Source organism: Dipodomys ordii, unplaced genomic scaffold, assembly GCF_000151885.1.
Source record: "Dipodomys ordii isolate 6190 unplaced genomic scaffold, Dord_2.0 Scaffold66, whole genome shotgun sequence".
Lineage (NCBI taxonomy): Eukaryota > Metazoa > Chordata > Mammalia > Rodentia > Heteromyidae > Dipodomys > Dipodomys ordii.
The window spans coordinates 4491127-4506287 of NW_012267282.1; the positions used below are offsets into that span (position 1 = coordinate 4491127).

Here is a 15161-nt window from a genome sequence, read left to right on the forward strand (position 1 = left end):
CCGGGCCGGGGAGCCCCGCTGCTTTCCGTGCCCTTCCTTGAAACCTTGTACTCGGTTGACCAGATTCGGGGGTTCATGTGTTTTGAAAGAGGAAAAAGGAATAGACCTTTGGGTAATTGCTAAATAACTTACAGTTAGCTATAAGTGTATGCGAAGGTCGTGATGTGGACCACGGCTAGTACCCTTGTCAGGAGCCTGCACCTCCAATGTGGTTATTTTTAATGTATGTAGAGGTTTCCTTTTAGATAAAGGGAAATTCCAATTTATAAACTATCCTGGCTGTACTATTTTCCTTTTTTTTTTTTAACGTTTTGATGTTTTCTAGATATTCAGCTCCACCCACCCAATTAAGAAACCCATTTCAGAGCAAAATGCTGACCACCCCAAGTTAAGTCTTGGGCAAAATGACACCTGTTCATTTCATAGCTTTTACTATTAGCGAACACTGGGGTAATAGTTTCTTTTTAGTTTTTTTAGCAGGTCATTGTTTAATTGCTAACATCAAAGCAATTTACCTTGATAAAGCTGTTTCAGCAGTTAAGAAATTAGATACTCATTAAAAAAAAAAAGTTAATGATCTTTCTTACCCACCCAGGTAATTTTCTTTAGACTTAGGTTTCAGTTTCATCTGAGAAGGTTAAGTGGAGCTGTCATTAAAGTCTAAAAATCCAAGAGGTTTAGATTTTATACTATGTGCAGTGAGAAGCCTTGTAATGATTAGGAATGGGGGAGATGGGCAAACAGACAATTGGAGACTTCCCTCATTGAAGACTAAAAGAAATGAAGGCCTGAGTTACTCAGCATGGCAAAGTCTAGGCCTCCACTTAACCCAACAGTGGAAGAGCAGAAACAGAGGAGGGCATATCCTGGCTGGAGTACTATCCACTCAGCTTCTGCCTTTCAAGAGAACTAATTCTAGGTTTTTATGTAAGAAATGTGAATGCTAATTTAAGGGGAAGGAGAGATATTAACATGGGAGGATGCATTATTTTTTTTGTCCTTGTTAATTTGGGTGATTGCTGTCACATTTGGGGCATAATGTAGAAATGTGACAAATATTAACAGTATGTGCTGTAACTTTCATAAAAAGTTCTTATACTCCAATTTCTTTCAGTAAAATAGTCTTCTTATGTCTACTTGCTAGAACTAAATTCTTCCCCCCCCCACCAGGTTTTGCTACCAATTTTGAGGATTTTTTTTCTATTTTTACTTTCTAGTTTTAAAAGTTATAAGACATAATTATGAGTGACCAAATCAAATTCATTGTGGACAATCTCAATAAGGAACCTTTTAAGAAGAATTATAATTTAATCACATTTGATTCTCTGGAACCAATGCAACTATTGCAAGTTCTCAATGATGTTCTGGCTGAGATTGACCCAAAGGTAAGAGTCTTTATTTCTTTGTGAAGGTGACAGGATAGCCAGTTTGCCTGGAAATAGCTCTGAGTCTTGAGCAAGTTACTTAACCTCTCTGGACCTTATTTTCCATACTTGTAGTAGTAAGTCTTTAAGGTTTTTTTTTTTTTGTCAACTTCAGATTTAAATAATCTAGTTGTATCTTACTTAGCAATTATTTCTCTTCTAGGCATAAATAGATTTTGTCCTAGAATGAAAATACTTTTACAAAAGGTTTTGTTGTATTCCAAGTTAGCTCTTATTTTTTTATGCACTGTTCTTTTTTTTACACTGAAGACTTTTTTTTTTTGCGGAAAAGACATTTATTACCAAGCTATAAATTATGAGGAGTGGGCTGGGGTGGAGGGGCTGAGCAGTCACGTTTTGGGTGTCGTCCCTTTCTCTCTGTCTTCTTGGGCCTGGATTCTGAGCTCCTCATCCAGACGCTCCTCGGCCCGGACAACCTTTGACTGCAGGTAGAAGGAGCCACCTACAGATTTATCGTTCACTTTAAATAGGTGTTCATAGTTCTTCTGGACCTCCTCGGGATTCAGCTTGGAGATGTTGAGAATCTGCTGAGCCTCCTGGAGGCTGAGGCCAGAGAGGTTGGATGCGGCTGCGGATTGGTGCCCGGCATGTCCCCGGGCGTCAGCTGCTGCCCGGCTAGCTGCAAATTCTTGTCGCAGGGCCCAAGCGAAGGTTCTGCCCACCACCTGCGCACCCATTACAATGATCTGGGCCAGGTACTTGGCCATGATGGCCTCTCAGCCTTGGGATGCGCGGGCTCCGGCTTCTCAGCCCCGTGGGCCCCACTGAAGGGCAGGCGACGGGTCATGTAGAGGAAGCTGATAGCCCAGCTGGAGACTCTTTATTTTTAAGATTGGCATTTTAAATGTAACTCCTGATCTTTATGCTCCCTCATTTGGAATCAGGGGCCCTATACTTGAAATGTTTTATAATATAGCCAAATACTTTTTTAAGTTTAAACATTGCTCTCTGCTAGATATACAATAATGACATATTTCTCAATTTATTTATTAGCAAGTTGTTGATATCAGAGAGGAGATGCCAGAGCAGACAGCAAAACGGATGTTGAGCCTTCTTGGTATCCTTAAGTACAAACCTCCAGGAAATGCTACAGACATGTAAGGATCTGCTCACTGCTTTCCTAAACCATTTTTTAATGCCCAAATGTTCATATACTACAATCAATATCTAGCCACCCTAACTGGATGGTCTGAAGACATTGATGAATTTCAGTAGACTTAATTCTTCAAATACTATTTTATCATGCAGAAGGCCTGAGTGGGTCAGTCTTTTCCCATAACCAAAAAAGTTGGCTAAGCACCATTTTATCATTTGCCTTTCATCTAAGTTTAAAACAACTTAAGTACCATCAATGAAGTGAAGTATAATGGCTAGAGTATCACTGGATACTCTAGTGATATATTGAGAGCCAAATTAAAAAAAATTAAATTAATGTAGGACTGACTTTAGAATAAACTCAAGTTTAGCCAGGTGTAGTGGCTCAAGTCTGTAGTCCTAGCTGCTTAGAAGGTGAATTTCCAGAAATTGAGGTTCAAGGATAGCCTGGGTAAAAAGAAAGTCTTGAGATTCCATCTCAACCAAGGGCTGGATGAAAAGCCACACACCTGTTAATCTCAGCTGTGGGGAAGCATGGAGGCTAGGGGTAGTGACTCACTGATCATCTCCAGCAAGTTGGGAAGTATAAGTAGGAGGATGACAGCCCAGGCTGATCCAGGCATATAGTAAGACCCTATCTCAAAATAACCCATTCCTAAAAGGGGCTGGAGATGTGGCTCAAGTGATAAGAGAACCTGTATAGGTCCTGAGTTCAATCCCCAGTGTACCACCATCACCACCACAAAAAAAAGAAAGAAAAAAAAAGCCTTGGGTTTATCTTTTAAACCTAGTTACAGGCAGCTGTCAAATGTTAGAAATCATTTCTAGCTGTAATAATAAGCATTGGGATGGATGTGCCTTTCTTTTTTAGGAGTACTTTTCGTCAGGGCTTGGTGATTGGTAGTAAACCTGTTATTTACCCAGTACTCCACTGGCTTCTTCAGAGGACTAATGAACTGAAGAAAAGAGCATATTTAGCTCGGTTTCTAATAAAACTTGAGGTGCCAAGTGAGTTTCTTCAGGATGAAACAGTGGCTGACACGAACAAACAGGTATACAATATAAACATAAAAGATACTTTAAAACTGTTTGCAATGGATTTCAAAGGTGTGCATATTATTCATATATGCTTTCATCTCTTTAATGGCTTTTTTTTTTTGGTCGGTTGTGGGGCCTGAACTCTGGGCCTGGGTGCTGTCCCTCAGCAATTCAGCTCAAGGCTAGCACTCTACCACTTGAGCCACAGCGCCACTTTCAGCTTTTTCTGCTTATGTGGTGCTGAGGAATTGAACCCAGAGCCTCATGCATGCAAGGCAAGCACTCTACCACTGTGCCACCTTCCAAGCCTTTAATGGCTTTTCTACAGAAATAGGCAGCACCAGAAAGTAAAACAGTACTACTTAGTGGTCAGCCATGATCACATCTTAAACAATGACTTGTGTACACAAAGGCTAGCAAATGGAGTAGGTGGATTGAAAATGAAAGAAATGAAGATTTTATTTAATAGTTGTGGGTAGAATCCTGAGCTTGAGACTGCTGATCAGTGTGGTCACTATGCAGTTTTTGTCATCCAAATTAGAGAGAAACAGGCTGGCTTAACAATTGTACCGGGGGCTTGGAAGGTGGCTCAGTGGTAGAGCGCATGCCTTGCATGCCAGAGGCCCTGGGTTCGATTCCTCAGCACCACATAAGCAAAAAGAAAAAAGCCAGAAGTGGTGCTGTGGCTCAAGTGGTAGAGTGCTAGCCTTGAGCTGAAGAGCTGAGGGACAGTGACCAGGCCCAGAGTTCAGGCCCCATGACCGGACCCAAAAAATAAAATAAAAAAATTAAAAAATAAAAACAATTGGACCGGGATAAATGATACAAATCAGCACTACCCTGGGCCAGTTGCAACTTGTAAATCCTTTGTAAGAAAGCAGGCTAAGAAGCCACACAGACTTGAAATCTCAAAGTGGGTAGAGATAGGTCTGATGAGCTTGAAGTCTCAGTATAAGTACTTTTACCAGAGTTTGGAGTAACATTGGGTTCTGGCTTGAAGGTCTTAAAGGTATTGACAATTAAAGATTCTGGTTGATCTGGCTCTTCCAGGGTTGTCCTCCTCCTCCTCCTCCTTCTTCTTCTCCTCCTTCTCGTTGTCATCCTCCTCCTCCTTTGTAGGTCGTGGGGCTTGAACTCTGTCTGGACGCTGTCCCTCAGCTCTTCAGCTCAGGCCAGCACTCTACCACTTAAGCAACAGCACCATTTCTGGTTTTCTGGTGGTTAACTGGAGATAAGGGTCTCACAGACTTTCCTGCCCGGGCTGGCTTTGAACCGTGATCCTTAGATCTCAGCTTCCTGAGTAGCTAGGCTTACAGGCGTGAGGCACCAGTGCCCAGTCTTCTTCCACTGTTAGGCCAGGTGCTGTAATCCTAGCTACTCAGAAGGCTGAGATCTGAGGATCATGTTTGAAGCCAGTCTAGAAAGGAAGCCAGTGAGATTCTTAACTTCATTTAACCACCAAAAGCCAGAAGTCAGGCTGTGGCTTAAAGTGGTAGAGTGCTAACCTTGAGCACAAAAGTTCAGGGACAGTGTCTAGGCCCTGAGTTCAGGCCCCAGGACCAGCATATATACACGAAAAAGATGTATTTTTATTTATTTGACTATTTTTTATTGATCACTTATATGATTTGTTCACTATGGCAGGTCTCAGGAGTACCAAAGTGTGAACAGTGAGTGTGAATCTTCCTGAATGCCACTGATGAGAGAGACAGACAAATAGTCAGAAATAACTTCACAAGGCCAAAGAAGGCCTCTTTGAGACCCTTGGATGATCAGAGTTGCCTAGGCTAGACATGAGGGATTCCTAGGAAATGTTCAAAGGAAATAGGATATGTAAGCTGGAGGTGAGGAAGTGAGATGTTTGAGGGATTTAAAGAATAGCATAACTAAGAGTATAGAGTATGAAGTAGGAAAGCAAACCAGAGATAAAGCTGGAGGAGTATTTAGTGGCAAAACTATGTGTATATGTGTGTATATAAATGTTTGTGTTTGTGTTTCAGGGGCTTGAACTTAGGACCTTGTGCTCTTGCTCAGCTTTTTCCATTCACAACTGGCCCTCTATTGTTTGAACTTTTTGCTAATTTCACTTTTTATTAATTGGAGATGAAGCTCGCAGGTTGGTCTTGAATTGGCTTTGAACTGTGATCCTCAGCTCTCTGCCTCCTATGTAGCTAGGATTACAGACATGAGCTATCAGAGCCCAGCCAGACTACTTTTTTGTGTGGTATATAAATGTTTGGGAATGTTTTCAATACTGTTCTTACAGTGATTTAAATGATAACTACAAGTTAATAGATAATCTGATTAAGAAAACCATATTTGACCTAATCATTAGTTTTATAACTTACTCTTTTAGTATGAAGAGTTGATGGAAGCTTTTAAAACTTTGCATAAAGAATGTGAGCAACTCAAGACATCTGGATTTTCTACAGCAGAAATAAGAAGGGTAAAGATGAGAAAATTATTAAAATACTTGTTTGGATTTGAATAATACTGGATTTAGCATATAAATAGCAAATAGCAACTTTTGTTTATATAATCTCTATTGCTTGTTTTTTTTTTTTTTTTTGGTCAATTGTGGGGCTTGAACTCCGGGCCTGTGGTACTATCCCCAAGCTCTTTTGCTCAAGGCTAGTACTTTGCCCCTTTGAGCCACAATGTCATTTCTGATTTTCTGATAGTTAATTTGGAGATAAGAATCTCATGGACATTTCTGCCTGGGCTGACTTTGAACTTCAGGCTTTAGCTCTTAGACTCTAGGTAGATAGAATTACAGGTATGAGCCACTGGTTTCTGGTAGAACTTCTGTTCTTTATTTGAGGAAATTAATGAGACCAGAGTAATTTTGGGAGTTCTAGGTTTTTTGTGTGTGTGTGTGTGTTTTTTTTTGGTCAGTCGTGGGGCTTGAACTCTGGGCTTGGGTGCTATTCTTGTGCTTTTCAGCTCAAGGCGAGCACTCTACTGCTTGAGCCACAGCATCACTTCCTGTTTTCTAGGGGGGTGGGAGGTTTATTGGAGATAAGAGTCTCATGAATTTTCCTGCCTGGGCTGGCTTTGAACCACGGTCCTCAGATCTCAGCCCCCTGAGTAGCTAGGATTACAGGCATGAGCCACCGGCGCCTGGCTAAGTTCTAGGTTTTATATGAACTACCAACAGGGATTTAATAAGATTAAATTTTAGAATCTTTATCTAATGAATGTGTCTCATATATAAGATAAAATACAGAAGGAACAATAAAAATAATTTTACTGTGTGTATTTGGTATCACTATATTTTTATCTTTTAAAATAATTGTGAATATGTTTAATTATTGCTTTCCTACAAAATGATTTTAATGAACAAATTGTATTTCATAATTAGTTTAATAATTTAAACTTTAGCCTTGTTTTTATTTCTTGGTATCTTAGATAATTCTGTGATTATCTTTTTTTTTTTTTTTTGGGTCCGGTCGTGGGGCCTGAACTCTGGGCCTGAGTGCTGTCCCTCAGTTCTTCAGCTCAAGGCTAGTGCTTTACCACCTGAGCCACAGCGCCACTTCCGGCTTTTTTCTTATGTGGTGCTGAGGAATCGAACCCAGGGCCTCGGGTATGCAAGGCAAGCACTCTACCACTGAGCCAACTTCCCAGCCCTCTGTGATTATCTTCATCCAAATATTTTACACATATATGTGGTTATTTCCTTAGCAAAACAAAAATTAGAAATGGAATTGCTTATTTTTTCATTTCATTTTTTGGTGGTACTGGAGTTCGAACTCACAGATTCATGCTTGTTAGGCAGCCATATCTCTAGTTGCTTTTGTTTTTTTTGTCGGCCTGAACTCTGGGCCTGGGCGCTGTCCCTCAGCTCTTCAGCTCAAGGCTAGCACTCTACCACTTGAGCCACAGTGTCACTTCCAGCTTTTTCTGCTTACGTGGAATTGAACCCAGGGCCTCATGCATGCAAAGCAAGCACTGTACCACTGAGCCACCTTCCCAGCCCCCTTCAGTTGCTTTTGGTAGGTTTTGTTTGTTTTTTGTGCTGGTACTGGAGCTTGAATTAGATCCTTGACCTCTTGCTCAGCATTTTTTTTTGGGTCCGGTCGTGGGGCCTGAGCTCTGGGCCTGAGTGCTGTCCCTCAGCTCTTCAGCTCAAGGCTAGCACTCTACCACTTGAGCCACAGTGCTACTTCCGGCTTTTTTCTTTTTGCTTATGTGGTGCTGAGGAATCGAACCCAGGGCCTTAGGCATCCAGACAAGCACTCTACCAATGAGCCACCTTCCCAGCCCATCAGCTTTTTTGCTCATAGCTGATGGTCTGCCACTTGAGCCACACTTCTAGTTCCAGCTTTTTGCTGATTAATTGAAAATAAGGGGATCTTTGTTTTGTTTGCCTAGACTGGCTTCAAAGCAATTTCTTTAGATCTCCGTCTTCTTAGACTTATAGGTGTGAGCCATATGCCTGGCTACTGTGATTTTTTTTTTTTTTTTTTTGGTCGGTCGTGGGGCTTGAACTCTGGGCTTGAGCGCTGTCCCTCAGCTCTTCAGCTCAAAGCTAGTGCTTTACCACTTGAGCTACAGTGCCATTTCCAGTCTTATGGTGGTTTATTGGAGATAAGAGTTTCATGGACTTTCCTGCCCGGGCTGGCTTTGAACTGTGATCCTCAGATCTCAGCCTCCTGAGTAGCTACGATTACAGGTGTGAACCACCAGCGCTCGGCTACTGTGATTGTTTTTGAGATAGGATCTTACTCTACCTGAGCTGGCCTAGAAAACAGTCATCCTATTTATATAATTAGGTATAATATTCATTCATCTTTTTATTGGTTGAGTTGGGGTTATGTGAACTTGTTCAGGCTGACCTCAATTCTCTATCCTCCCAATCTTTGTCTCCTTATTATGGGCATGAGCCATCAGTGCCAAGCCCAGAATTGCTTATTAAATTATGTTAAAATTTGTAAGACTTTTAATGAATGTTACTCAAATGTTCACCAGGAAATATTTTTTACATTTTTATCAGACATTTAAGTACCCTTGCTATTCAAACTCACAAGAATTTTATTTGTAGAATTCCATAGTTAACAATTCCATTTTTATCATTAAATTGGGAACATTAAATAGTTTTTTCCCAATAAAGATGGTTATTCTGACTAAAATGTACTGTATGTCTGAGACAATGTTGTGAAACTCATGTTCCAATTAACACACAAACACACACTTATAAATGACAGCAAAGTAAAACGGACTGTTGAGGGAAGGATTATCGAGGTGGGAAAAAATGGAGAGGGTGAATGAACATGGTGGAAGAAGTGGGAGAGTGAGGGGAGGGGAAGAAGGAGTGAGTTTGGTCAGGATACATTATATGTGAATATATGTATATTTATATACATATGTATATCTGTATATACATATGTATGTATCCTGTGCTCTAGAGATAACCACGTTTCTTATTTCACTAAATATATTTAAACCCTTTCCTTGGAATTGTATATAAATGTTATAATTTGCTTTTTTCAAATGTCATATCATGACTTTCTCATATCATTAAACATTCTATTGCATAATTTTTAATGACTTCCATTGTACTTTACTGTAGTTTATTTAACAATCCTCATTTAGAATGTTTCAAATTTTAAAATATAATTGACACCAGTGAGAATGCTTATAGAAGTCTGTGACTTACGCATATTTTATTAGAATAAATCCCCAAATACGGAATTACTGAACTAGAAGGAAAGCATGCTTCAGTACTTCTTCTTCTTCTTCTTTTTTGGGGGGTCCGGTCGTGGGGCCTGAACTGTGGGCCTGGGCGCTGTCCCTCAGCTCTTCAGCTCAAGGCTAGCACTCTACCACTTGAGCCACAGCGCCACTTCCAGCTTTTTTTTTCTTTTTGCTTATGTGATGCTGAGGAATCAAACCCAGGGCCTCAGGCATGCAAGACAAGCGCTCTACCACTGAGCCAACTTCCCAGCCCCTTCTTTTTTATTTTATTGTGAAAATAATGTACAGAGGGGTTATAATTACATGGGCAAGATAACAAGTACATTTCTTGTCAAACATTGTAGCCTCCTCCTTTGTTTCCCCTTCCCATCCCTTCCCATCCTCCCTCCCCCTTCTTCCTCTTCCTCCTCCTCCTTCTTCTTTTCCTTTTTTTTGTTGGTAGTGAGGCTTGAATTCTGGGCCTGGACCCTGTCCCTCAGCTCTTTAGTTAGCGCTCTACCACTTGAGCTATAGTGACACTTTGGCTTTTTCTGTTTATGTGTGGTGCTGAGACATTGAACGCAGGGCCTCATGCATGTGAAGCAAGCACTCTACCACTGAGCCACCTTCCCAGCCCCAATGCTTTAGCACTTCTAATATTATTATTTATTTATTTATTTTTGGTCAGACATGGGGCTTGAACTCAGGGTCTGGGTGCTGCTGTCCCTGAGCTCTTTTGCTCAAGCCTAGTACAGTACCACTTTGAGCCACAGCCCCACTTCTTTTTTTTTTGGTTGGTCATGGGGCCTGAACTCTGGGCCTGGACGCTGTCCCTCAGCTCTTCAGCTCAAGGCTAGCGCTCTATAACTTGAGCCACAGCGCCACTTCCAGCTTTTTTCTTTCTTATGTGGTGCTGAGGAATCGAACCCAGGGCCTCATGCAAGGCAAGCACTCTACCACTGAGCCAGCTTCCCAGCCCACAGCCCCACTTCTTCTAATGTTATTCTTTAATACAATGCTACAGTAGTAAGAGTACACATTTCTGTGATTCTACCAATACTGATTTGTAGTATTCTTGTATTAGCATTAGAAAGGACTTTTTTTCTTCATTACAAAAGTTCATGAAGCTGGTTAGAAGAAGGTAACTTATTTTTAATGTCTTTCTTTAGGCAGAAGGAATTGGTTAATTAACAAACCACACACAAATTTATGTCTTGAGAATATCATAGCCTTAGAAATAATCTTGATGGAAAATTGGCAGAGTACATAGTTTGGCACTTAACAGAGCAGATGGAGTGTCAGCAGCTGTTGTTCATGTATTTAGACCTGCATACTTCCCACTATAGAAGATTTTTGAAAAATCTTGTTCCCATATTTGGAATCAGAACACAAATGTGCTGGTTGGCAGCTCTACTTTGCTGTGTTATAACCTGCTTTAGTTGCCTTTCTATATGAACACCAAACTGCCAAAAAAATTACCCTGCATAAAGAACCTTGGGGAGGGGCGGGTAGAGGGAATGAAAATGTCCTTTATCCAAGGAAGATCTTTGTTCAGGTTATGCATGATAAAAATGATAGATGCAAAAAAATGATAGATACATAATCATATAAAAACCTTATCAGAATGCTACAAACCAAGAGTGCTTTTAATCTCTTCTTTGCCACTTTTTTAGGATATTAATGCAATGGAGGAAGAAAAAGATCAGCTTATTAAGAGGGTTGAACGTTTGAAGAAAAGGGTAAGTCAAGAATTAGTTCTGTAGACTTTGGCCCTAAATCCCAAGGACTACAAAGAATTAGGAATGCAATTAAAGATTAAGCCAGGCTTGGGTATATGTCAGAGGATGGGCTGAAGGAAGGAAAGTGACTCTCCCTAGCCAGTAACACAAAACCTTTAAGAACCTGGAGTCTAGACCTTTGCTGTCATCTCAAAGGAAGTACTGTTTACCAAAAGGAAATAAGTGGATGTCTGAGTCACGTGACACATTAATTTTTTCCCCTCAAATCTGACAGTAACATGTACTACTTATTCCTTTACTGTAGGTGGAGACAGTTCAGAATCATCAGCAGATGCTTAAAATAGCAAGGCAGCTTCGAGTTGAGAAAGAGAGAGAAGAATTTCTTGCACAACAGAAACAGGAACAAAAGAATCAGGTATACACATGGGGTTTATATTTTCAAGGTGAAAGGAGTATCTCCTTTTGGTAATTCACATGTGAAGAGAAAACAAATTAGAAATGTAGAATTGTTTTTTTTTCAGTAGTGGGGCTTGCCTGGACACTGTCCCAGCACTCTTTTGCTCAAGTCTAGCACTGTACCACTTTGAGCTATATCTCCACTTCCAGTTTTTGAATGGTTGTTTTTTTTTGGGGGGGGGTCCGGTTGTGGGGCCTGAACTATCCCTCAGCTCTTTAGCTCAAGGCTAGCACTCTACCACTTGAGCCACAGTGCCACTTCCAGCTTTTTTTTTTTTGCTTATGTGGTGCTAGGGAATCGAACCCAGGGCCTCATGCATTGCAAGGCAAGCACTCTACCACTGAGCCACCTTCCCAGCCCTGAATGGTTAATTGGAAATAAGAGTCTCACTGGGACTTTTCTGCCCAGGCTAGCTTGGAACCACAATCCTCATGTCTCAGTCTCCTGAGTAACTAGGATTACAGGTATGAGCCACTGGTACCTGCCTGAAATGTAAAATTTCATACTTCCCTTTGGTAGCATGATGGAATACTCTTAACTAAGAGCATTCTGTGGCTGGACATGGCATTGTGGCTTAATTGGGAGAGCACTATCCTTGAGCACAAAGAGGCTCAGGGACAGTACCTAGGCCCTGAGTTCAAGCCCTAGGATAGGCAAACAAACAGACAAACAAAAATTCTTTAAAAAAAGTTTTTGTTGGGTTGGGAATGTCTATTAGTGGTAGAGTGCTCGCCTAGCATGCCTGAAGCCCTGGGTTCGATTCCTCAGTACGACATAAACAGAAAAAGGCAGAAGTGGTGCTGTGTCACAAGTGGTGGAGTGCTAGCCTTGAGCAAAAGAACCTCAGGGACAGTGCCCAGGCCCTGAGTTTAAGCCCCAGGACTGGCAAAAAAAAAGAAAGAAAGATGGGGCTGGGGGAAGAGGAAAGCATTCTGTGGCACCAATAGCAACAACAATATGTCCTTTTGGATCCTATGCTGTTGTGTCTCTACACTGTCTTTTGGATTCTGCTTGACCCATGTTGTTCTCACATTACTAAAATTCATTGAAATGGGAAGCCATCAAATCAATTGCTAATGAAACTGACAATCTCTAAAGGGCATCATTAGATTTCTGAAGCTGTAAGAACATTCTCCTTGTTTCACTGATCATAGTACCCTTTCCATTTTACTGTGGTACCAAATAAGTGCATCATGAAAAGACTCAAAATTACTTACATTTTGTGCTTTTAAATTTCATGCTAAAGGAAAATATTATTTGACCCCAAATTATTACTTTTATTTATTAAAAATGTGTTTCAAAATCTGAATAGATATAGATTTGAAAATATCTCTCAAATCAGTTCTGTATCTAAATGTCTAGTTGAAATTGGTAGAGCTCTACTGGAGCTTGACTTGCATCAAGTCAAAACCAGCTCGGTGCTTTTCTTGAGCCTTCAATGATTATGTACCCTACTTTCTGATTCTGAGACTTGATGGGAATGTTAACATTGCTTAGGATGAAGAAAACCATATAACAAGCTGGGCATCTGTGGCTCACATCTATAATCCTAGTTTCTTAGGAGGCTGAGATCTGAGGATCTCGGTTTAAAGCCAGCATGGGCAGGAAAGGCCATGAGATTCTTATCTCCAATTAATCACCAGAAAACCGGAAGTAGCACTGTGGCTCAAGTGGTAGAGTGCTTGCCTTGAGTTGAAGAGTTTAGGGACAGTGCCCAGGCCCAGAGTTCAAGCCCCATGACCAACAAAAAAAAAGAGAAAATCTTATTGCAGAAGAAAAGCCTGATGTATTTTTTATTTAACAAATACGTATTTTTAAATCACTGAATTCAAAGAACTAAATACAAATTCTAAAGCTTTTAAAGAGATTTTACTTGAAAAGATACTCAGCTAGTTACATTTTTGTTTTAATGTGATATTTTTCTGTTTTTTTATCATCAGTTCCTTTTATATAATAAAAGTTGTATTTTCCATTGCTTGCCTATGTGAGTGTAACTTTTAATAGACTAAGCAAATAATCAATTTGTATTTTAAAGCTATTTCACGCAGTGCAGAGATTGCAAAGAGTACAAAACCAGCTGAAAAGTATGCGCCATGCTGCCGCAGATGCAAAGCCTGAAAGTAAGTAGAAGTGATTAGAGTATTGACTTAAGTCAGGCAGTCAATGGTGGTTAATTATTGTCTGTGATTGTGTCTATACTAATTATTGTCTGTGATCCCGTTTGTATGAAACGTCCCAAATGGAAGATCCATAAATGAAGAAATCAAATCAACTTAGTGGTTTGTCTAGGGCCTGGAGGATAGCTGCATGGGTGACAGTAGGGTAGATTGAAAGTAATACTAAGGGGCTAGGCATGTGGCTTAGTGGTAGAGTGCTTGCCTAGCATGCAGGAAGCCCTGGGGCTCCATTCCTCAGGACCACATATGCAGAAAAAGCCAAGAGTGGCATTGTGATGCAAGTGGTAGAGTGCTAGCCTTGAGCAAGAAAGAAGCTCAGGGACAGTTTCAGGCCCTGAGTTCTAGCCCCAGGACTGGCAAAAAAAAAAAAAAAAAGTGATGCTAAGGAGTTTGGAGATTTCTTTTGAGGCTGATAATAGTGCTCCAAAATGGATTGTGCTAATGTTTGAAAGCTGTGAATATGCTGCAAAACACTGAAGTGTACATTTAAGTGGGTGGATTTTATGGGGCTGGTGGAGTGCGTCAAGTGGTAGAACTTGTGCTTAGCAAGCATAAGACCCTGACTTCAAACCCCAGTACTGCCTCCCCCAAAGAAGCTAGAGATAAACCAGTTACCGCATAGCCAGAGAAGCCAGGAAAGCACGAAGGAAGCACTGCCTGACCATAGTGTGCATTGAACATTTTTCCATGTTTTCCTTTCTTCAGTCCTGAAAGCAAAGGGGGAGATTGAAAGAATGAATGGAAAACTTGTGAACTTGCCATTAGTACATTTTTACACAATGGAACTAAAAATAATTTTAAGGCTTTGGGCCAGTCTTTTTACACAAGCTTAAGTGCATAGAATGCTTAAGCCGGAAACGCACTGTTTTAAAGTCAAGCTAGACTTTGTAAATGTGGGATGGAAAGATCTGAAATGAACTTTATAAAGCTTTATAGGCTGGGGATTCATAACAAAACCGTTATTCATAGAAAAAAATCTATGTATGGTGGTTCATCTTTCAAAACAGGAAGCTATTCAAACTTTAAATGTAATTTAAATTTCCATTTAACTGTAAACTAATACTTTATAAAATAAAAGCTACCAAACTTAAAACATTTATGAATGTAGATACTTCTCTAGATTTTAGCTTGGTATATCTTTAGTAATGTCTTTATTGGTTTGAACCTGATAAGTTACAAATTGTATCCAGAAGTATTATAAAAGAAAAAGAATAAATGACCATTTATAGAATGAGAACACCTGGGGTAGATTTCATTTGTGTTGTCATTTGGTTCATTGATTTCTTAAATACTTAGAAGGTAATATAGAATGCAGTAATAAATCAGATTTTCCAAGTGTTTTTTCTTTTCTTTTCTTTTTTTGAGGTTGTGGAGCTTGACCTCTGGGCCTGGGTGCTATCCCTCAGCTCTTCAGCTCAAGACTAGCGCTCTACCACTTAAGCCACAGTGGCACTTCCGGCTTTTTCTGTTTATGTGGTGCTGAGGAATCGAACCCAGGGCCTTATGCATGCAAGGCAAGCACTCTACCACTGAG

The 15161-nt window shown here is 40.4% G+C and overlaps 1 protein-coding gene and 1 pseudogene across 1 annotated transcript in view; one reads left to right on the top strand and one right to left on the bottom strand.

Annotated features, from left to right (window-relative positions):
* Ift81 (intraflagellar transport 81) overlaps positions 1–15161 on the top strand; it is a 28470-nt gene that overhangs the window by 474 nt on the left and 12835 nt on the right. Inside the window, exons 2-8 of the mRNA XM_013023021.1 lie at positions 1218–1385; positions 2439–2542; positions 3412–3592; positions 5935–6024; positions 10928–10993; positions 11298–11408; positions 13486–13570. Of these exons, the coding sequence (XP_012878475.1) occupies positions 1242–1385; positions 2439–2542; positions 3412–3592; positions 5935–6024; positions 10928–10993; positions 11298–11408; positions 13486–13570 (781 nt within the window). The 5' untranslated portion in view covers positions 1218–1241. The remainder of the gene's footprint in view (positions 1–1217; positions 1386–2438; positions 2543–3411; positions 3593–5934; positions 6025–10927; positions 10994–11297; positions 11409–13485; positions 13571–15161) is intronic.
* Positions 1760–2202, bottom strand: LOC105990581 (annotated as a pseudogene).